At 45.7% G+C, this 23,042-nt stretch overlaps 7 protein-coding genes across 7 annotated transcripts; 3 read left to right on the forward strand and 4 right to left on the reverse strand.

The window, feature by feature from the left end:
• Positions 1-429: 429 nt before the first annotated feature.
• LAJ45_07436 (uncharacterized protein) lies at positions 430-1,898 on the reverse strand (the record flags this gene model as incomplete). The annotated part of the gene is made up of 3 exons (XM_046116994.1): positions 430-887; positions 939-1,829; positions 1,895-1,898. 3 exons carry the CDS (start codon positions 1,896-1,898, stop codon positions 430-432), a joined length of 1,353 nt encoding a protein of 450 aa, XP_045969639.1.
• Positions 1,899-2,847: 949 nt separating this feature from the next.
• Positions 2,848-3,873, forward strand: LAJ45_07437 (uncharacterized protein; the record flags this gene model as incomplete). Its single annotated transcript, XM_046116995.1, has 5 exons — positions 2,848-2,919; positions 3,190-3,266; positions 3,324-3,365; positions 3,651-3,780; positions 3,856-3,873. 5 exons carry the CDS (start codon positions 2,848-2,850, stop codon positions 3,871-3,873), a joined length of 339 nt encoding a protein of 112 aa, XP_045969640.1.
• A 22-nt stretch (positions 3,874-3,895) lies between these two features.
• Positions 3,896-5,240, forward strand: LAJ45_07438 (uncharacterized protein; the record flags this gene model as incomplete). Its single annotated transcript, XM_046116996.1, has 3 exons — positions 3,896-4,811; positions 4,862-4,917; positions 4,968-5,240. 3 exons carry the CDS (start codon positions 3,896-3,898, stop codon positions 5,238-5,240), a joined length of 1,245 nt encoding a protein of 414 aa, XP_045969641.1.
• Positions 5,241-6,357: 1,117 nt separating this feature from the next.
• On the reverse strand, positions 6,358-9,329 carry LAJ45_07439 (uncharacterized protein; the record flags this gene model as incomplete). The annotated part of the gene is made up of 4 exons (XM_046116997.1): positions 6,358-6,603; positions 6,655-6,851; positions 6,910-8,919; positions 8,984-9,329. The coding sequence occupies 4 exons, from the start codon at positions 9,327-9,329 to the stop codon at positions 6,358-6,360; spliced, it is 2,799 nt and encodes a 932-aa protein (XP_045969642.1).
• A 4,732-nt stretch (positions 9,330-14,061) lies between these two features.
• Positions 14,062-14,709, forward strand: LAJ45_07440 (uncharacterized protein; the record flags this gene model as incomplete). Its single annotated transcript, XM_046116998.1, has 2 exons — positions 14,062-14,305; positions 14,378-14,709. 2 exons carry the CDS (start codon positions 14,062-14,064, stop codon positions 14,707-14,709), a joined length of 576 nt encoding a protein of 191 aa, XP_045969643.1.
• Positions 14,710-15,425: 716 nt separating this feature from the next.
• On the reverse strand, positions 15,426-17,058 carry LAJ45_07441 (uncharacterized protein; the record flags this gene model as incomplete). The annotated part of the gene is made up of 5 exons (XM_046116999.1): positions 15,426-15,765; positions 15,824-16,144; positions 16,204-16,671; positions 16,738-16,874; positions 16,942-17,058. 5 exons carry the CDS (start codon positions 17,056-17,058, stop codon positions 15,426-15,428), a joined length of 1,383 nt encoding a protein of 460 aa, XP_045969644.1.
• An 828-nt stretch (positions 17,059-17,886) lies between these two features.
• Positions 17,887-19,642, reverse strand: LAJ45_07442 (uncharacterized protein; the record flags this gene model as incomplete). The annotated part of the gene is made up of 2 exons (XM_046117000.1): positions 17,887-19,543; positions 19,623-19,642. The coding sequence occupies 2 exons, from the start codon at positions 19,640-19,642 to the stop codon at positions 17,887-17,889; spliced, it is 1,677 nt and encodes a 558-aa protein (XP_045969645.1).
• Positions 19,643-23,042: the final 3,400 nt, after the last annotated feature.

Here is a 23,042-nt window from a genome sequence, read left to right on the forward strand (position 1 = left end):
GCGCCTACACATGTGTTAGCTATAAAAATTTAACCTTATGATCCTTCACGAGTGGTATGTCTTGCGATTCGTGATACAGAAGCTTAATCTAGATCAAGATACATGTAGTTACTGAAATTTTAGAAACAGCTTGGGCGAGTGATAGGCTATGAATGTCTGCACCACCATATCAAGACTTTTTCCGACCATGTCGTTCAACAATTTTATCAAAGAAAACTCCTATAAACTGCACATAACCGAAAAAACAAACAGAAATAGGTAATCATCAACCAATCATTCAATTACTAAGTACGCACACCAGCTAAAGTACAAAACAAAGGGATAGCCAACACACGTTGACCTGGATATCACACATTAAGAACACTTAAACGCCATCCCAATTCCGTACAAAAGAGACAACTCAACTCCTCACATCCACATAACACCAAATCACTGCATAGATTTTATCCACCCGTCAAGCGCCTCCGGAATGCTCTCCCAATCGAGATATCCCCTATTCACTAACACCATCAACGTCACCAGTGCCAGAAGAGCTACTCGGACAATAAAGCCAGTTTCTTTCCATATTTCCTGTTCTTTCTTGTTGTGTAGTGTTGAAATTTGCAGTTTATGGGGGATTTCCTTCTTGGCTTTGGGCTGTACTTTTTCTCCTGGTGGCGGGGTTGCTATTGATTTTGGTGTTGCAGTACCACTAGTTGTAGGCGTGGGTCCACCGTTTGTAGAAGTTGAGGCAGAGAGAGAGGCCGTAGGGGCGGGGACGGGTGTGGGGACAGGGACGGAAGTGGGTATGCCCGTGGCGGGAGCTTCAGGGCCCTGTCCGACCATGCCCTTCGACTCAGCAAGTGCCGTCGAGCGCGCAAACGACGGATTTGACTGGTAATATTGATCTTTACACATGTCAGCAACATTCAACAGCCATCAAGAAAAGCTCTACTTACCAACAATAGGGTGAATCAACACAGTCTGCTTGTTAATACTCAGCACACTATTTGTCGGCACCGTAACCCAATCACCGCGCTCGAACGTTAATGGCTCACTGGCAACCATAACAAGATCTTGTCCACGATCATGTCGTTCCATCCGATAGAAACCACCCTCCTTGTACTCGTGGAACCTTGTTCCGGACGAGAAGTACAGACTCGCTGCCTCCTCTGTCTGCGATGTCACGTAGCGTGTGCACACAACACTGTGTCCATCTGTCACTGCAAAGTTCAGCAAGCTTGGCTCATCCACGCCAATCTCACTCCAGAACTCATTTAACCTCCGGATCGTCCCCAGCATCGCCTGGCGCAGAAGGGTGTGCCCGAAACCAGTCGCTGTAGGCGGGTTCTTTGGGTCTACGCCCAGCGACGCAAGGGTGTCAAGGTACAGCGCGAACGCCCACTCGCTGTCAGTTGAGCCCTCGACAATCAGGAAGAACTCGTCCTTTATGCTGCTAACTAGCCTCCTCTTGATTCTGGTAAAGTTTGCCAAGTGGCCATTGTGCATAAACATCAGACTGCCATAGGAGAACGGATGGCAGTTGCTCTCGCTGAGGGCACCCGTGGTGGTAGCGCGGACGTGGGCAAAGATTAGGCTTGAGACGGTCTTTTTGGCGATGCGGGCAAGGTTGACACAATTCCAGGCGGGGGTGGTAGACGTGAAGATGCAGGGCTCCGAGGATAGTTCGGGGGTCGTGTAGTAGCCCACGCCGAAGCCGTCGCCGTTGTGAGGACGGCGGTCTAGGCGGAGACGGCAGTCATAAGACTGGGTGAGGATTGAGTGCGTAGGGTTGAGGATCAGGTCCGAGAGAAGGATTGGGTTAGAGCCTTTGTAGACGAGGAAGCGACCTGGAGGGGGGTGTTAGTGAGTCATTCGATCTAACTTATCAAGGGGAGCTTAGGGGTGAGCTTACACATGGTTACAAGCTTGAGAGAAAGTGGAATTAGGATTTCAATAATGAGTGAATGATAGAAGAGGGGAAAGGAAAGAGAGTGAAGGGGCTGAAGAGAAATAGCTAACTAGAGCTTGTTACGTAGCCAGGAGAAGTCCTCTTCTTTATCGGTAGAGGATTATGCAGGAGCTAACACCACAAGATGGAGCTGAATGTCGCGATTTTCGAGTTTCTTCCGCCACTCACACGCGAGCGAATTTTCCTTGGCAACACAACCAAATTCCACCCTATCTGCGGTGTTTTTCTTGCCAGTTCAAATAAAAAGATCCAGCTTCCGGTCCTTTACGACGTCACAGATAAATTGTTTTCTTGGTTATCTGTTCTACAATTCCAAGAGAGTTCCTCTGTATCAGATAGATGGATTATCACACACTGTTCGGATGTGCTGGTCCACGAGATGAACAAGATGGACAGGTTGGATGGACCCTGAGCCATGACCGGGTTTGGTGTGGTGAAAAAAAAAGGGTGCCCAGGGATCTGCACTAGGGCCTGAGGGGGTCACGTGCCTGGTCTGATGTCACCAAAAATGGACATGGCGCTGGAGCTCTTGACCTGTCACGATCAATAAAGCACTACTACTACTGACACCATAGAGTAGTGACTGGTAAATCGATTCAAATCCTAAGAAACGCAGATAGAGAGAAACCTCCAATATCTACACATCTTCGGCGGAAGTGCACCAACTAGCTCGTTACACGCTGAATACGAGGTCATATTGTGCACTTTAGGCTTCGGTTCCAATCCAGAGAACTGTTGCATTCCAGGTTTCTGAGCTCTACGTGTAATAATGAACCTTTGAGTTATGTTAGTGCTCAGAGTAATAGCGCACCGCGAGACGAATTCCAACAGATAAGATAAGGGGTGAACTTTTCCACTGGGGCCATGTTTTGTGGGACTCGAGACTTTAAAAAGCTATGTATGCGGCAGATTCCATTGCGACATCCATCTGTGTAACTCAACTCACGAAAGCGGATCCTAGTCCTTATGTTTGTACAGCTTGCGGTAAGATTATTGTAGAAATATGGGAGGAGTCCTATTGGCTTGCCCAGCCACAGAAACCCTGTTTTTAGATCCCTGTTTCTACAATAATTTTACCTCTCGCTGTATCACTGAGGGCCTCACATCGAGCATCCAAACCACAAGCTTTCCCCCTTGCTCACGTCATCAGGGCCCCCCTAGAGTAGGTATGTAGAAAGAACTCAGTACTTTAGATGGGATCGATCTGATGCTAATCTACTGGTAGATAAACCGGCAAGCGCTTCCGGCACCTCCAACCTTTCAACTGCGTGGTCAAATTAAAGTTGTCATACGGCACAGCTCTCATCCATTTAGAGTACGGCACTGTACCGAGAGAGATTGCTCTAGAGTTACAACTTACATATTCCCTTAGTCAACGAACGCCATTCGGGGTGGTGGCCCCAATTCAGATTAGGTACGGGCTGCATGCTACGCCTATCTGATGGTGCAGCGATTGGGGGGATGTTCCGGTGCTGGACAGCGGAGATTGCATGAAGCGACAGGGGGATATGGATTCATCCCTGTGCCAACAACCCGGCAAGCCAACATCCCGAGAATAGGACGAGAGACAGAAGGAAGGAAGGAAGGACGGTTGTGGTTGTGGTTGTGGTTGTGGTTGTGGTGGTGGCTAGGGCGTGCATCCAGAGTACTTATTATCACTGGGCACCTCTTACTCTACTTCACTTGGCTGCCAGTGTAGATACGACAACACAACCACCACCACGTCCTTTCTCTTATCCCTCCTCCGCCTTCTTACCTTCTCCTCTACCACTGGTACTGCTTCAAAACGTCTTGCTGCTGCTTTTATAGAATATATAGCTGTTAATTACGTATGGATTGCCATCCTACCCCCGAGTTTTCTCTGTTATTGTTGACCCACCTAACATTGACTGAGCTCTGAACAGATTAATCCGCTCAATTGAACCCCCCCATACCCTCACAAACATGACAGAGACCACAGCACCAGTTGCCGAGACTCCCGTTGAGACCCCCGTTGAGACCTCCGTGGTCCCAGCAGCAGCCGTTGACGAGAAGGCCCCGGTAGCCGAGACGAAGACACCTGCACCTGAAACAAAAACAACCGAGGCCGCACCCCCAGCCGAGGCCGCACCAGTCGCCGACACCCCTGCAGCTGCTCCTGCCGAGACCCCTGCACCAGTTTCCGCCGCCCCTAAACTCACCATCCATCCAGAGGTCATTCCAAACGCCGAGTTAGCCGCAGAGGAGGCCAAGGACAACAAGCGCTACACGCCCTTCATCAACCCCAAGCCCGATTGCAACCCCCCAAAGGTCGAGGCTATAACTGCCGAGCAGGAGACCAAATACGCCGAGCTTCTTACCTACATCGAAAAGCTCGAGTCCGTCCCCGTCTCCACCGAGAAGGGCGCCGAAGCCAAGCCCCTCGACGATGAGGAGAAGATGTGGCTGACGCGGGAGTGCCTTCTCCGCTACCTCCGCGCCACAAAGTGGAACGTCGCCAACGCAAAGAAGCGTGTGGAGGGCACGCTGACCTGGCGTCGGGAGTACGGTGTTCGCGAGCACACCGGAGACTATATCTCGCCGGAGCTTGAGACAGGAAAGATGTACACACTGGGTTTCGACAACGACGCGCGGCCATGTATTTACCTGAACCCCGGGAGACAGAATACTGAGAAGGGCCCGAGACAGGTGCATGCGCTGGTGTTCATGCTTGAGAGAGTCATTGATATCATGGGACCGGGACAGGAGACTTTGGCGCTCCTGATCGACTTCAAGAGTGCGACAAGCAGCACGAGTCCGTCAGTCGGGCAGGGAAGAGAGGTTCTGAACATTCTGCAGATGCACTATCCCGAGAGATTGGGCAGGGCGTTGATCATCAACAGTGAGTATCCCGCTACAAATCATAGAAGCCGAACAACTAACACAACGCAGTCCCTTGGTTCGTGTCACTCTTCTTCAAGGCCATCAACCCATTTATTGATCCCCTGGTAAGTTCGCTCTATACGCCCAACAACGAATTCCCGCTAACAATCTCTAGACCCGTGAAAAACTCATTTTCAATGAGGACCTCCGTAAATACGTCCCTGCCGACCAGCTCGACATCAAGTTCGGCGGAGACAGTAACTTTGAGTACCAGAACCCCAAATACTGGCCCGAGATCCTGCGCATCGCTGGCGAGCGCCGCGCTGCATACACAGCACGATGGAAGGAGCTTGGATCCAAGGTCGGCACCAGCGAGGTTGTGCTGCGGGGCGGAAAGAGCAGTGTAGACGAGGTGGCGGAGGAGGTGGCCAAGATGGCTATGGATTAGATCTAGAAGTACATGGTTGTAATATCCCCGGTTTTCTTTCCCCTTTTTTTTTTTTGGCGGTACTATTAGATAGATAGACACGTTTGGAGATTTCTTTCTACGAGTACGCATGTTTTAAAATTATGATTTTAGTAACCTAGAGAATGGTTTGTGGACATGAGTTGTTGAAATAAAGAGAAATGAAGTACATACAAGTATGTACATGTAGTAAGCCGGGTTGCTGTGTTTGCGGTGTGTACGGGGTGAAGAACTGTAGACCGCCCGCTCCAATCATGCATAACCAAATAGTCCCATTCATCCGCCCAGATCATGACATATCACTCGACACGCTAATTCGACAACATCTTGGCACCACTGAAGCTAGAACTACTGGCGGATGACTGTGCTTAAGATAATCCCGGACAGCTTCTTTACGGACAGCTAGAGAGAGGGTGGAGCGTCAAGTGAACCGTGCAAGTCTTATTGACGTAAGCAGTTAATTTGTGCTGCACCCAAAATAACAGCGGTTTAATCCGGGATCTATTCTGCCACAACAGTGCCTGTGTTCATCATGAGTGTTACCACTAGTGGTGATTTGCTTGGTTGGCCTTCGATCTCCTTTATTCCTGCGGCCTCTGCCGCCGAGGTTAGTACGTTTTGTCTAGGGACCTTGAATCCCGAAAGACAGTAGGGGTGCGCGCGCAGAATGTGAGGAAAGTTTGAGATGATTGAAAAATCGGTATCCAGATTAGCTGGGCAGGTCACAGAAGAGACAGATCTCCACGACTTGCCACAAAATTCTAAATCTCATATTCCATGCTATGTATTCTACGTTTCTCATCATATCGTCGTCTCATATCTAGCGCATATCAAACACGCAAGGCAGTATCGTATCATAAAGCAATATACATATCAGGCACAGAAAGGCATATAAAAAAAAACATAAAACAAGAATGATCAAATGCACATACAAAAACAAAGCCTTATCAAGAAGGAGTTGGGAATTTACGTTATGTGTAAGTAAAGTCAAGTACCGCCGCGCTCGCCTCAAAACACACACCAAGGATGGAAAGGAACTGAGAGAAAAAAAAGAAAGAAGAAAAAGCCTCACAAAAACGCCGCATCCCTTCATATCCATCTAAAACATACCGCCCCACCTGCTACCTCTCACACTTGGGCCATGCTCCGCCGCAGTCCCCTGGGCCTGCTTCTTGCTCTTCTCTAGGGCCATGAGGCTCTCCATCTTCTCTAGTGCGAGCTCAAGGAGCTCTTTTCGCTTCTGAAGGTCAATGTGTTTTCGGATCTTTGGGTCTTCGCGAGCGAAAGCCTCGACTTGCTGTATTGAGAGGTGGCGACCAAGGCGGTTGTCAAGCTCTCGAGGGAACTGAGGGGTGGGTTAGTTGATGAATGTAAGGATGAGAAGAGGGGGATATACGTTGTAGTAGAATTCTGAGAGTAGCTCGACGTTCAGGAAGAGAACGGCTGTGGAGGTCAGTTTCTCGGCGACTACATCCATGAAGATCTCCGGGCAGTGATATTTGTTGGCTAGGTTTGCACACTGCTTGCTCTTAAGAGCCATTAGACGCATCTTGATGAGGTCTGCTCTGTCTCTTAGGAAGACACCCTCACGTCCTTTAAGAGATCCTATCAGCACGATTCCAAATGCGCCAGTTTGGATATTGAAACTTACCCTTTTGCAAAAGTGCTTGACTAAAGCCAAAAGCCTCCGTTCCCTCCTTCACATCTGCGTGCTCCCCCTGTCTAATTTTATCCACAAAGGTCATGACCTGGCCTAACTTCTTTCCACCAATAGTAGTCTTCATGTTCTTCAAAGCTTCTTCACACGCCTTCAATTCCTCCTTTAATAATCGCTGGGCATTCTCCCTGCTCTGTGCCCACTCGCGATCATCCACTTCAATTTCAAACTTGAAAGGCTTGATACAGTTCTCGACTTGGTCGCTAGTGGAATAGAATCTCTCGTTTAGAATTGCGTTGGTTGCTTCCTGGATAGCCTGCTTTGCGAAGGGATGTTCTTTGAATGTAGACTCAGAGACGAGACGATCCATATGCTGAGTGAGGGCGTTGGCGACTACATTTGTAGCTAGACGGCCGACGCCGAGCTTTGTGAGGGAAGATGTTGAGGCGTCAAGTCGACGGTGCCAGAAAAGACTTTCCGAGTCAGCATTTGGAAGCTCCGATAAGGGGCGTTCGTCAAGACGGCTTCGTGATTTGTCTTCTCCAAGAGGCTTGTTCCAGTATCGGGATGCTAGGAGATCAAGGACCTTCTGATCAAGTTCGTGCTTGAGAAGCTGTCTGACCTGTGGCCGGCCAAAGTGTTCAGTGAAATTTTTGAAGGAATGCTTGAATTTGTCGAGTGATTCTGCCAGATAGGTCTCTGCGGTCAACGGTCGGTCATTGTACTGTACTTTGAATTCATAGGTTGCTTCTTCAAGCTCTTGATGAATTGCATCACTGGTACTTTGTAGACTCAATGCCATAGTCTGCTCTAGCACAGTCATGAGCTTCTTTCTTAAATTTTGGGTTCCAACTGTTAGTTGGCTGTCAGGTGCAGCAAATTCAGGGTGTGCTCCAAAGTAGGCATTTTCGTTTTTGCTAATAGCGTTGGAGATGTTGACATTTTTGCTGCCTAGGAAACCTAGTTTTGACGATGGCGTCCTACAGACAACCCCCACATAGCCTAACCGCAGAGGGTAATTTCTATCCCTCAAAATTGCGCTTCCTCGTTCGGGATCCACCAAATCCATCTTTGTGATAACACCAATAGTCCTTTCACCTCTTGGGTCAACTCTCCTGCTTGCCCTCAAGGCCGTGGAATTTGCCAAGTCGACATCAGCGGCTGAAATTGCAAGAATAACGTTAGGCGCCTGAATGTATTTATCACATAGAGCCGCAATCTTTCCCTTCAATTCTTCGGGTTGATCATGGGCACTAATTTGGATATAGCCCGGAAGATCAATAAGTGATAGGTCTGGGACAGTAGGGGAGTAGATATTGAGTTGTATAGGATCATCAGACACACAATCGGCCTCAGGAACAGCAAGATTGAGGTCGGTAAGTGTCCGCTGAATCTGGGTAAAGTCTGAAATGCGTCCAAGTCCAAGAGCTGGAAACTCGCCATATTCGATCGGTGAGTCAGGCGTATTGATAAGAGTCAATTCAATCGGCCGGCGGGTAACCATGTTTGAGCCCTTTGGTAAGAATTCATGACCGACAATTGCCTCCAAAACCGAACTCTTTCCTGAACTCTGCGAGCCAATAACCACGATTGAAGGAAGTTGAAGAACCCCCGTCTGCCCAACCTTCTGCAGAATGCTCCGTATTTCAATCATCTTCCTAGTCAAAACCATCATTTGGTCATCCTTGGCAGCTTGTTGATCGGTCCGCTCGTCATCATCACCGGCGCCGTATAATGCTACGCCTGCTAGCCCCGAAGCCGCAGCCTTTCTAGGGCCTCCTCCCTTTGGATCCTGACCGCTGCCACTGCCCGAATTCCCGGAGTCCTTTCCACCCCCGGAAAACAAGCTTTGCATCCATTCAGGCATCTCGGGAAGCTCAACTGAGCCGACTCCACCGGCTACTCCTCCGTAAATATCATTGACCTTCTGCTTGGCCCCAGAATAAGTCGTTCCTACAATTTCGCCAGCCGAGTTGAAAACCCCTATAGCGTAGTTGCCCGCCTCTGTTTAACCATAATTAGTAATAGATCCCTTCACGAGTTCGCTAGATGGGTAGCCGGTACTGACGCTGGGCCTGATACTGTACATAAGCCAAACCTGCAATCATAGCGCCACCAAACGCAGCGGGTATCCTAATAAATTTCATCATGAGCTTTGGTATAGCCCGGTGAAAGCTCAAAGCCCTAACTGCCGTAGCCCCGGCACTGTGAGCACGATAGATCTGGTTGGGCCATGTTTGCCGTTGAGACCTCAATACAGACTCAAGACGTAGAAGGCCGCCGGAGGTAGTACTACTAGATTTTATGGTAGATGTGGATAAAGGCGCAGCCGCAAGAACGCGACGAGTGGCGATTTGAGGCCGGCGTAAAATCGCTGAGGAAACAGCTCTGGATGATAGGAGACGGGCACTCATTTCAAGCGATGGGCGGGGATGAGCATTAATGACTGGCAAAGGGGATGTGGTCTTGTTAAGTTGGGACTAGAATAGAAACGTTTTTGTTTTTGTTTCCAGAGGGGTTCCTTTGGAGGGGTTCGACCTCAGGATGCTTGCTCGGATAACAGTTGACGTGGTCGGGATTTTTTTGCCTGTGAAGAAACGGCTGAATAGGGTTTAGTGCAGCTTGGCCATGCCTCGGATTATCATTTTTCCATTTCCGCTGTACAAGTACCGCCAAAACTCGAAAAATTGGCTATCTCCGGCCAGGGATTATCGCTCGAGTGATTGGTTGAATGGCATCGATCTGCATCAGAAGTTTCCCATACAAGTAATTTTGATCTCTGGAAGCTAGCCAATTTTTCGAGATATGGCGGTACTGTACTGTCGTTCACAGGGTTTTGACGGGCACTGGGTGTTGACGAACAAACGAACTAACCTCCAAGATTACCCTAATCCACCCCAAATTTCATTTTCTAATCCGATTTTACACCTCGAATTACCCTAACTCATACAAAAATTCGGTTTACACCAGTGATTAGTTCATAACCATAACACCCAGCTTTCCTCAAGCCAGTTTTTAACCAGTTTAAAACTGTCTGTTAGTAACTCAGTTTGAAACTCCCGAGTTCGTCACGGGCCCCTAACTTACATGTACCTACTGTACATACTCGGGGCAGGCAAAAAGTACTGTACCAAGCATTTTCTTTTTATAGTATGTATGTGGTTCACACATGCCCCGAGTACATGCATGTACCTAAATTATTACACCTACTATTAATTCTTATTACAACATCCCCTCGCCTGTAATACTGAGCCCAAGTGCTATGCACTTGGAGCGTGCGACTCATGTAGTGTTTACGATTATTGGGGACGGGATTTATTGCTGGCTGTCATACCCCCACAAATGTCTGGACAGGCTTGCACACCAGCATTGGGTATGGGTGACTTTGACCGTCGCACCGTAAAACCGTGTAACTTATCTAAATATTCAGGCTGTCAAGGCACTCCTTGACATATAAACCTCTGATAAGTTAGATACAAGCATGCTCTAAGATCACTTCGACAAGGCTGTAATAAGTTTTTATATTCTTACGAGGTCTTTACAGGCCATGGTTTACATGAGGATACGTATATACATCAGACCTGCTTTCTACCGTTTGATGGCAATGTAATTAAGTAAATACAGGAGATTTCGCCTAGGTTTAGAGCCAGGTGTTGATTCCGTGCTTATGAGGTTCCTGTTTTCAAGTGAACTTGCTGACTTTTCATAACACTTTTTTAGGGAAGGCCATTACTATTCTTCAAGGCCAGTGTTCTCCACGATGCCGTTCGGGGCGAGACTTAGGTCCGATCTTGTCTCGTCTTGTAAAATGAAGGTGCTAGTGCCGTCTCATCTTGCCCGTCCCGAGACAGGCTTGAGAAAAACGAGTGAGTAGTTGTGAGCCAAGGCCCCAACAGAAAGCTTTGCACAATCTCTTCATTCTTCTATTCATATATTACCTGTTAATATTTCCTTACCCAACTGATCAAACGCTACCCAATAAGTATGTCACGAACGGTTGAAGTTATGTGCTTCCCAGGAGGGGCCCACCTCGGGGCGAACTAGGTCATTTTATCACTACATACATGTAACACTTATGACACTAGGATGACTTGGCAGATTTCAAGCCGGTCTCGAGACCAAAAATGCTTGGTGTCGAGCTGTTCGAGACATGAGTCTAGATCTCGAGACAAGACTTCAGGACGTCTCGTCTCATGGAGAACACTATTTAAATCGGAATCAAAACCAGAAACCTCTCCGAGTAGGTGGACATCTAGCCGGGCATCTCTCCTGAGAACCGAAAATTCTGGAAAAGTTATTAACCTCTGCTTAGTCGGTTTTGTACTCGCTCCACAGGGAAAGAAATTAACTCGATATATATATGTGCCGGAACTCAACACCCGTACGTACGAAACCCTCTAAGATTTTAATTTTCTTGTTGCAAAATCAATTTGCTATCGTAAATATTTGCTAATATCCCGCATAGCAAGGCGCGACTGTACTTACATCCAACTTGCATTTGCTTTTTCGGCGCTGCGCATTTTGGACAAAAACCTCCTGCAATTCCTGTTGGGGTTTTCTTTTTTTTTTAAAAAAAATCATAGTTTCATTGGTTTCTGGGTACAAGAATATCGCATGCAGCTAACGCTATGGTGTGAACAAAACCCCTCCCCTACCAGAGTCCCCAAGAAAACAAACATAAGGAAGAATTTACATCAAGCATGAAACCGGTCAGAGTCCTAAACTCCAACCCAAGAAACAAGCACTACAGTCGCTCACCTACTGACGGCGGATCTTGTCTGATGGATCTGTTTGCAGTAATTTGCCCTTGGCATCCAAAACCTAACTCTTTTATTGGCCCCAAACCCCTGACCGCCATCAGACAGGATCCGCCTTCACCCCGTGAGTGACTGTAATAACCAACCATCCCGGCCTAGCACGGGCACCGAAAGTAGAGAGAGAGCGAAGACTGAATAGGAAACTGAGCGAGGAGAAGTGGGGGGAGCCGGGAGTCCGAGCTCAGCCACCCGAACTAGAAGAGGTGCAATTCCTGTTGGTTGCAGCATGCATAGTATATAATAGTGGTCATTTGGTTTCTAGCTGTTCAAGTACCGCACAGCTAATTAAACTCTCTTGTCGACACCCCCATCAGCACCTTGTATAAGTACGTGGCCGGCTATCTATTCAATTAATGCGCTACGTAGGGTAGGTAGAGTACAGCCACCCTAGAAAAACAAGGGCCCTGTTCGGCAGCGGGATCGGCGAAGAGTTTGAAGTGTTTGGGCTACTTTACTTGCACTTGTCCGCCCCACATAATTGACCTTTTGGATAGGTCCTTAAACTGCCAAACGGATCGATCACAGCATTAATTCATGATAGTCATAACCTTTTATATAGTTCACTACAACGAATACCATGCAATCTGCATGCACTACAGACAGCTCCGGATATTTACGATCTAATAGGTAGCTAAGCCATGCTAATATTTACTCTAGGCCACACCGGGATACCCAAAATCTTCGAGGGCTCGCTCTTATATAAAGGCGATATTACTAGGCAGCTACAAAGTTCCTGCCTCAAACCTAACTAATCTTTAAATCTCTCCTATACTTGCAATACATATACGGATTAATATGTCAGCAATATGGCAATACAAAAGTACGCCAATCACAAATCCAGCAGTGTTACTACGGTATCCCCTTCCATTGAAACCACCTACTCAAATATTTCTTCTAACCCAAACACATGTGAAGGTAACACGGATTTTTTTTTAATCGTTGTCTTATGCATAGAGACTAAATTATAGCCACTGAGAAAATAGATATAGATGATTCTACCCTAAAATCATCAAACTACCGCCCTTGGGTCATGCGTACTTGGGCATTATGTTTCTGGTGCATAATGCCTCTCATATCGATCACCCTGCTTAAATATTGTCATCAAACTTTCCTTAGAGATCGAGACCGCGAGCTACAGTCAGTGAATATAAGTACGAAGGTTACCTTATGCTCATTTTCATATTGCATTTATGCACTTTTCCCAGATACTTTCTCTTTATCCTTAACAGAGCGGTCAAAAATATGGAACCTTCTTTCCAGATGTCACAGCCGGGGGGTGCGACTGGCTCGACAAGCCTTTGCGTCGATTATTTCCGTTCAGTGTTTATCACAACATACATGTCGATAAGAAATCGTCATTGGACAATTCTCTGCACATCTATGGTCCTGATAACCGATACGATGGTTCCTATACAGCTGCTTCCCCTGATTCTCGGTAAGGATAAGGGTCGGGTGATAATGGTCCCTATCTACAAATATACTTTACAAGGGGTCCTACTCTTTGAGTCGGTATTGATCGGGATATTGGCTATAATACTTCATAGAAGAAGGTCTGGAGTGCTACGCAACCCCGACTATGCGTCTCTCGTCAAATTTACTAGCATTTCTAGTCTTCCAAACTCAATCTATCACGTTTTTGAAAAATTACGTATAGACGACGAAGTCTGTGATGACGAACTCAAAAGAAAACTCGGGCCACTTCGATTTAAACTCCAAGCACAGAGCCTGGGTGGTGAAGATCCCCAATCCAATATCGTCCTAAACGAGGAAGATTTGCCTCTCCTTCAAAAAGATAGCATCAAACCAGTCCCTCCCGCCACAAAATCCAGCTCCCAGATAAAAAAAACCCGTTGGATAGAGGGACCCTGTTGGGTTTCTAAGGCTACAATGTTCCGCAAACGCTGGATCTGGAAAGATAACTATCCCTGGCTTTTTCAAAAGGTTCCGCTGTGCGTCATTCATTCATTCTTATCGGCCTATTTGTTGTGCTCACTGGGCAGCCATTTTGGGCGAGGAACACAGGTTTTCCTGTAACCTTCGGGCCCCGGTGGAACGCCGTTTTGAGTTTCACATTTGCGTTCTTGACAACAAACTTTTGGATGCAAATATAATGTATTCGGATGATGGGCGGTGGCCTTTTCTAAGTCTTTGGTACGCCATCAGCAAGATCATTCGAAACGGTTACGATAATACTTCTAATTATATGGATCTCACCAGCGCATTAGCCTATTATGCATCAGATATGCATTTGTTAGTCTGGCTAGTTGGTGTATGTGGTAAAACAGTCAGTGACGATCGTATAAATCGTACAAAAACATACGTTAACATCATGATCACTTGCGAGGGGATCATGGTTTTGGAACTATTACTCCTCCTTTACTGCCGCAGTCGCCCAATTCTTCCTCGACAGCCGATGACATTAGCCTCGAGATTATTGTTAGTTTATGCAACCGATATCATCAGATTTGATTTCGGTTCTTCTGTATGTCAATACCAAAAGACACCTGGTGCCGAAGAAGCAGAAACTCTCCAAATCTCTGGGGCCGTCAGTCAACCCGCTCTAATAACTCAAGGTATATTGAACCTAAGCAAAAAATATATTCGTGAGACCACCATTCAAAAAATCAATCTAACAAATGTTCCAGCCATGTCTTCTATAGAATTATCGAATCTCACAACATCTCTAAGGACTACGAGCAATTCACCCCAGACAACCCGACGGTGGTGGAACATTTTCAGTCGTAAAGGAAAAGGTAAAAGGAAAAGGAGCAGAACGTGGTCGGACTTCGTCGAAGATGGGGATCCACGTGTTTGCGCTTTAGGAAGCTTTACAGGCCGTGATGGAAAGCCGCATGTGGGTATCGGGAAACATGGGGCAGGTATGACAAAATATAGGATGAGTAAAGAACGACAAGACAAGGTTGATGAAGGAAGTACCTATAAATCAAAACAGACCAAAACAAAGGAGGTGGTATGAACAGGGTGCAGACGCTCACCATGACTAAGGCACCAATGGAGGTTTGCGTGTTGGAAGTGATTATCATTATTACGTTTCCTTTCTTTCTCTTCTTCATTTGTTTACTCATTTTCTTTTATCTCATAATCTTCAATTAGCTTTGCATATACTGTACTGTTCCCCCTTTTCAACATAATTAAATAAGGTTATCATCACCAGCTGCAGGGCCACCCCCCCAAAAAAGAAAAAGTGTGTGACCGAGTACATACATCTGTAGACTTCCACATGTTTTGGTACTCTCGCCGCGCGCGACTACTACATGATAGATAATGTAATGGTACACAATTGTGATTGATGTGAATGGAATAAGAACCTACGCTGCCTAAATAAGGTAGATGGATTGTGGCACCGTCTCGATCATGACTTATCACTCGACTTTATAATCGAATTAGTGGCTCGCGCAAGGACAGCTTAAAAATAATCAACACAACGCCTGAAATTAATCCTTCGGCCATCTAATCAACGTATAAAGTAGGATTCCTCCCATATGATGAGTTATGTTCTTGTCATTTTCTCCATAGTGAATGTCAAAACAACCACTTCCACGTATTATGGAAAGCGGGAGCGGGGGCGAGGGGAGCACCTACCTCGATCATTTTCGAGCCGCTGATAGGTAGATATTACATGGTATCCTCCCTTATATTACACGCTATTCTACCTCATCAAAAACTAATATCTTACAAGACGCCAATAGGCCTTTGTGTCCATTCCCCACTCCACTTTTTCCATCGCCCAGCTTTGACAGTCTCCACCACCGCCTCCACTTGCATCGCATCACCATCCCTCAGCCTTGCCTCCTGCTCGGCCTTTTGCCGCTTCATGGCCTCGAACCTGGCCTCGAATTCCTTGACCTCGGCTTCCACCTCTTCGAGTTTCCGCTTTCTCGTATCTGTGCAGTTCTCCGCTTTCCTAGCTGGCGGAAGTACAACCTGAGTGGCTGCAATCTCTACGACTCTTGCGTACTTCTCGTTCATGGCCGGGTACTCATTCAGTAAATGGCGGAGAAATTTAAGACCGCTGTATATATGAAACCAGTCAGTGAATTCCTGGGAGCAGAGGGAGAGGGAGGGCAAACCGTTCAGTGGGCCTCACGACGCATTGTTTGATTAGCTCATCGTAGTCAATTGGGCTTATGGCGCGGTGGCCGAAGTTTGTTTTGGGCTCTGGGTTGGTGGATGTGAGGTGTTTCAGCCATGCGAGGACTGCCTCCATGAATTCGGGGGGGTGCGTGTCGTCTGGGTTTGTCCCATCTAGAAGTGTGAAGAGTGGCCGATTGGTATTAAAAATATCGAGCATCGCGGAGAGGAGCATGTTAGAAAAGCCACTAACGGAGGCGTCAAGAGAGTCTAGGAGTGGAAGCCAGAGGTGGAATGCGCCGTTCATTAGGGGTGCCTTCCTGCGAGTTGCTTTAGCATAAAACAAGAGAAGAGGTGGAGAAGAGATAGCATGACATACTTCTTTCCCGCTGGGATTAGTCCCTTCTCTTCCAGGAATGCCTCAATCAGCGCCTCCTTCCCTTCCTCCCCTCGACAGATCGCCGCACACTCCTTGATGATCTTGTAGGTTTCCCGGCCCTCGGGAGTCTTATCAAATCGCTTCAACGGCTTCCTGGGATCATCCCTCCTTAGCTGCCTCCACCGCTTCAGCGCCATCCGCGCCTTCGACTGCAGCACCGCCTCTTCCCCAGAGCCCGTTACCTCCGACGTCCACTTGACACCCACCGAGACCCAATAATTGTCCCACAGCCATGCCAGAGCCCTCGCCGCGACCGCCCGTAGTACCGGTAGCCCCGGCAGCATGTCATGTGTCGCCGCATGTCGGATCTCGACGAACGACGCTGGGAGGTTGAGATTGCGCGCGAGGATGTGCATCGGCAATGCGAATTGCGCCTGCTGTGCGGGATCTATGAGACCATTGACGAAGCTGGTATGGGGCTTGAATTGTTAGCGGGTCCATGGGTGGGGAGGGCGGAGGGTCGCGGATACGTACCGACAGATCGCGGTTGAGTATGCGAGTCTGGAGTTGAGCGCTGAATGGCTGGAGGTGTCATGGAGGGTGGCTTCTGTTAGCAGCGCTGTGGCTTCGATTGCATGTGGGATGCGGGTGCGCGATATCCAGGCACGGACCTGGCGCAATTGGATGTTAGAGATTCCTGAATAGAGGTTGCTTTTTCCATGTTGCTTTCTTCCATACCTTTGCCAGTGCCATTGGACGGAGATCTTCGCCATTTGAGACTGGGTAGAAGGCAGCCTTGACTTCGAGGAGATCAGCGGGTGTGCGCCAGGCGACTATGCGGCGGTTTCGTGACATTTTAGGTGAATTTTCGAGGAATATTCAATTACTATCGTCGTATCTTTGCCCACCGGAGGAGTCGTTGAATGAAGTTTTGGAGACCTGGAAGGGCCGGGTAACCACTGGGACTACTGATATTCGCAAATTCTATGTAGCGCACTAGACGTATATTGAACCAGACTTGGAGCGAAAGTACGATAACCAGGTAGGCATGGCATGAGCAAATACCCTAGATATACTTACCAATAAATTAAAGCCTGACGGTTTTTTTTTTTTTTTGGCAATTTGGTTGATCATGAGCTATCACTCGCCCCGGTCATGTCCGTGTATTTTTTTTTTGTTTAATTTATTAATTAATTGCATGTCATATCCGTGTACATAACGGTCCCGGGCCGGGAACCCAAGATCAACACTAATTTTGCGACCGAGGGAGATAATATAGAGGTGGCGTTTGTAGTGCTCACCTGGTACCTTTTCATTCTTAATTTTTCAGATGCTTTTCTTTCACTATCATGATCAATCATAATATTCACCACCACCGACTTTAAACCGACCTTTTGATCTATTTAGCTAAGTATGATATCAAGAGTGCTAATTAAAAGAAAAATAACAAAATCCCAATCTCCAAAATTCTTGCAAGCCGATAAAGGAGTCTCCACAATTTCATCATCAGAAAACACTCTTACTATTGGAGCTGTCGTCCCGGCCTCGTGTATTAAATATATCATCGCGCGACGGCGTCATTTAAATCATACTGACTTGGCCCAATTGCAAGCAATCTTCCAAACTAGACGTATATGTACAAGTATCCCCATTCATATATATAATACCTACACTAAAGCTCAGCTAGCGCCGGGTGTATAAGATCCTGGGGTTGCTGCGGGCATTGGGGTGTTGGGCGGATCGATCCTTCGAAAAACGCGCTTCGAACCACTTTATCTTATCTCTCATCCACTCTGCATGGCGATCTAACCAGGCCGCTCGGACCACGAGGCATCTTTCAAGGGCGTCCCATGTGGTGGATTTAACTGGTAATGTGGCAATACCGTGGTTTGAATCTGTCTTAAACCAATGGATCATATGTGCCGATTTCACAACCTCTAGTTCCAAAGGCCTGGGAATTATCTTAGGGCGGCCTTCCATTTCTATTGAATTGGAACGTGTCAAATTAGATCCTGTCGTAGCCTCGATGGACGAATATCCAGATGAATTTTCGGCTGCGGTAGAGCTTTCATATTTGCCGATTAACTCTAGAGGGTTTTCAAGCGCCGACCAATCCGACCTGAACAACTTGTCGGCTGCCTCAAGGCAGGAATCAAGGTATCCCGCAATACTTGTATCAAAATCCAAGAACTGTCTGATCTCTTGTGATTTGGCTACTTTAAACTCTCGCATCAATTCCCGGTCCAAATCGTATAATTTCCAGAGCTTTACACGCAAAGCCCCTATATCCACCCGGGAAAACTGGCTATATAAAAGGTCCTCATTAATCTTCAGCGTTATCTCCGGGTTTTTACTCATTAAAACCTCCCTCTCCTTCTTTAACATCCACATGTCAACATCTTTGGCGACGATGGACGTTTGAAGCTTTTCGTTATTCCACACCGATTCCTGCAGTGCCTCTTCAGACGAACGAGCTCGATCTCTCCACGACTCGAGTTGGCTGGCAACACTCTTCGCCTTGCGAACGCTATTCGCAACCAACTCCATCAACCAAACAGCAAAAACACAGTTCTTTAGCATCAAAGACGACATCTCGCCCTGGGACATCAGATTTCCGAAATGCGTTGCTGCGAAATTCCTGACAAGGAGTAGCACCCGTTGCCCTAGTCTAATAGGATAATGCTCAGCCTCCGGTAAATTCAAGGTATAGGCCAACATCTCAATAAAGTCGATTGCTGGTTTGAAGGCGCCCTTGTCTATAAAGCTACCGGCACTATAAAGTGCAGAACTGAGGCGATCGAATGCCACTCTTTCGAGTTCATCAGGGCCAAGTGAGTGTGCGAGTACATATATATACGCATGTGGGAGTAGCGCATTTTCACGTGCCTTCCGATTCGCCCGACCCTGAAATGTGCATTTGTCAGGTGTATTTAACCCATCTCTATCCGTTAAAGCCTGCTCACCACCCTCTTCCTCTTCTTCCTCTTCCTCTTCGTCTTCCTCCTCCTCCTCTTCCTCTTTCTCCTCCTCCTCCTCCTCCTCCTCCTCCTCCCCCTCCTCTTTCTCTTCCTCGTCCTCGTCCTCGTCCTCGTCCCCGTCCTCCTCTTCCTCTCCCTCCCATTTCTCCTGCCAGACGTATTCGGGGATCTGATAGTCCCCAACATACAGGAACTGGGTCCACCGGCTGACTGTGTCATCATCCCAAGCCGAGAGGTCGAGATTGTTTGTGCCAAAAATCCTTTCCAGGTCTAGGTCGCTGATAATGTCGCCATGTACAAAGAACCGCTTGCCAGATTGAGATGTTACGACGGAAGGTTCCGAAGAGATGAAGCTGAGGTCACTAGTAATAGTGAGAATATATCGACTTGTTAGCCGACGCGTATATATGGCGCCCAAACCTAGGCCGGAGTAAGCATTACCCAGAAAATCCTGGAGGCATGATCTCTAAAGGTACGTGGGATAATGTTGAGATACAGTGAGTATTTTAGTAATAGCAGGGGTGTGGCGGCGGAGATTCCGGTTATCTCGTAGAGCGCTTGGGCGTGTGCTGTTTTAGATCTAGAGTGTATCGAATCCTTCAGATGAGAATATATATTCGGCGAGAACGGTATCAACCCTAACCCTTAATATGATTGCCTGAAAGATGCATGCAACCTTCCTTTTTTAGTACGCCCAAAGATACATTAACACTGATAAATGTATGCACCGGAAAAAAAATGTGGAAGTGTAACAACACTAAACCTGATTTGGAAAGAATTTCCTAAAGCAATTCTACACAGTTTTTTCTATTTTTTTTATTTTTTATTTTTTATTATATATTTTTTAAATATCTTATTTAAAAATGTTATTTAAAAATATATTTAATTTAGATTTTTATTTATAATATTATTTTTATATATATTTTGTATTTATATTCATGTACGATTCAATAGGATTTGAATTTAAAATTATCAGATTGCACTGATTTTTTTATATTAAGATTCTTACCTAATTGTTTTTAACGTCGGAAAAATAGATCTTGGAAAAACAATTCGGAAATCTATAATCGAAATCTTCAAAAATTTTCAAATAGTGATTTTTAAAATGAGTTTCGCTGAATCCTATATGTTTTGTCAACCGTTTGGAAATAAGTTTCATGGAGTTTTTGTAATGACGTAAATTATTCACATTATTCATTTTTATTATGAATTATTAATGTTAAAAGAAAACTGATTTCAATCATTTGAGCACAAATATATCAGCGAAAAAATCAGGCGCTGATATGTAATTAGCTGTTACTGGTTGCTAATTTCACTAATTCGGCCTCGCTGCGCTCCGTATCGCTTCGTCTACCCGTGTTTTCATCGTATCAGAAATTACCAGTCATTTTTTGCTGATCTATTTGGTCTGAAATGGGATATGTCTTGTACCTACTCCCGATTAGGTAAGGCAGTGGCAAATGACGTCAAATTTGACGGATCACATTTTGAGGATCCACACCTTCATACACACACCCCAGCTCCTACCTCGATGCTTACCTCACCTTCTACTTCACCTTTTACCTTGATACCTACCTTCTACCTGCCTCGGCGCTTACCTTTTACCTACCTTGTCGCCTGGATACGTATATACCTACATTTGTAGTTTGACGCCCGTATTGACACCCAATCGACACCCAATTGACGCCCAAATCGATGCCCAAATCGATGCCCAAATCGACGCCCAATTGACGTCTAAATTGACGCCCAAATTGGACACCAAATCAACGACTAAATTGATCGAAGGTAGGTAGGTAGGCAGCCAGCGGGGCGGGCAGGTAGTCAGACGGGCAGACAGCCAGACGTGGAGCTAGGCAGGTGTGGAGGCAGGCAGTTGGGCATTTGGGCAAACATTCGTGCAGTCAGGCAAGCGGGCAGGCAGGCAGGCAAACAGGCAGGCAGGCAAGTTGATGTTTACAGTTAAAATGAACGAATTGAAATAGTTTGTTATGATATTTTATTAATTATATAGTAGTTTTAGGAATATTTTAACGAGGAAATAAGAAACAAGAAATTTTGTGAGATGAATTTAGCAGCTGAAATATCTACAACCCTGTTGATGACAGCGATATACGTCATAGAAACAAAAACCAGAAATTTTGGAATATGAATCTTAGCAGCTGAAAATATCTACAACCCTGTTGACAACAGTGATATACGTCATAGAAGCAACTCTCACGATCGAAAGTATTACCATTTTTAGTACAAGGTGGGTTAGTCGCCTAACTATTTATATTCAAGTTTCAAAGGTTTAAAACAGTACCTATCCCCTAGTCAGCCTGCTCACTACGATTATTCGAACTGTTAAGGTAAGTCAATGAATTTCAACGTTTATCTAATTTGTTTCTTTTTAAATTGATCTTGAAAGAATCATGCCTATATACTTTACATTTGTTGGCCTCGTTATTGCTGTAAGTGGAGTTGGAGGTTATAAATGTGCAACTGTTTCCCATGAGGATATGGATGGGACTCGAAGACATATCGATATCAAGTTCTTTCAATCACTTGAATCCTCCCTATATTCTGATCGATTCTACCTATTCAACGGAACAGTTATATTGGCTATTGGGAAAACACCGAAGGTAGGTTTTTCAATCAAATTAATTCCATAAATTAATGAATTTCTGGTATGTGTAATGTTATTAAAACATATATCTGACAATTTTGTTTTTTAGTATACGTTGATACGGAATTTGGAACTCTTCAAAACTGTATCGAATGATGATACAATTCCGAATGATCCATATTTGACTTCAACTGTTACAATGATGACAGATCTAACTCATATCAATGATTCGAATGGATTAAAATACTTTGATGGACAGATGTACCAATATGATGTTGAAACACGTACCGATATACCTGTAAGCATTGAATCCAATTTTGGTTTTGGTTTTTGTTTGGGATTCTAAATTAATCAAAAAATATAAACCAATATATAGTGTCTTTTGACATTTTTAATCGATACAAAATCACCATTGTTTTCGAAGCTTTCACCTTACTTAAACTCTGGTAAGGTTTTAGACATAGTATTCAAATATCAATATGAATGTGAAGGTGATCGAGGTTTGTAAACTTTATCTGTTGTTTTATACACGATTATTTTCTAACTTATATCAGCATACGGACATGTATTGCTCATCAATTTTGTTCATAATCTCATACCCAAAGATGAGAAAGCGAGTCTATTCCAAACGCCGAAATCAAAACGGAAACCAATTTTAGGTCCAATCAATTCATCAGCCTCACAGAGTCCAGCGAAGCAGCCTCGTATTAAAATTGAAAAGGAAACCCCACCACCTCTACCGAGTTGTTCCGGAACTGAAAACACTAAATTGTTTGATCCGTCTACTCCTCCTAATTCAAAAGGGTATTCGATTCCAAATCCAAGTCGATCAATCGATGTAGATTCAAATCCTACACAATTGTTTGATAATCGTTTATCATCAATACCAGCAGAAACATCTCCAAATACTCCAAGTTCCAGCAAATTCAGAAAACCAATTTCAAAAAGTTCATTCATCAATGAATCTCCTTTAGGTACTCAAATCAATCCTCGCAATATCGAAACGATCGATCTTTCATCTCTTCCAGATGAGACTCCTTCGTTTGAGTCTCCAACAGTCAATGACCGGGATCAATTTCAAATTATTGATAAGATCAAATCTCGAAGTGTATCTCCACTTTCTGAAATACCCGATGAATCATTTCAGGAACAGAGAACCGAGTTTGTTCAGCCTGTTGCTATGGAAAAAGCTGTTGGACGTTATAGAAGCTCGGGAAGAATACCTAGTCGCAGTAAAGGGAAAGGAAAAGCCGGAA

The sequence above is a fragment of the Morchella importuna genome (genome assembly GCF_003444635.1).
Source record: "Morchella importuna strain M04M26 chromosome Unknown Morimp01GS024, whole genome shotgun sequence".
Lineage (NCBI taxonomy): Eukaryota > Fungi > Ascomycota > Pezizomycetes > Pezizales > Morchellaceae > Morchella > Morchella importuna.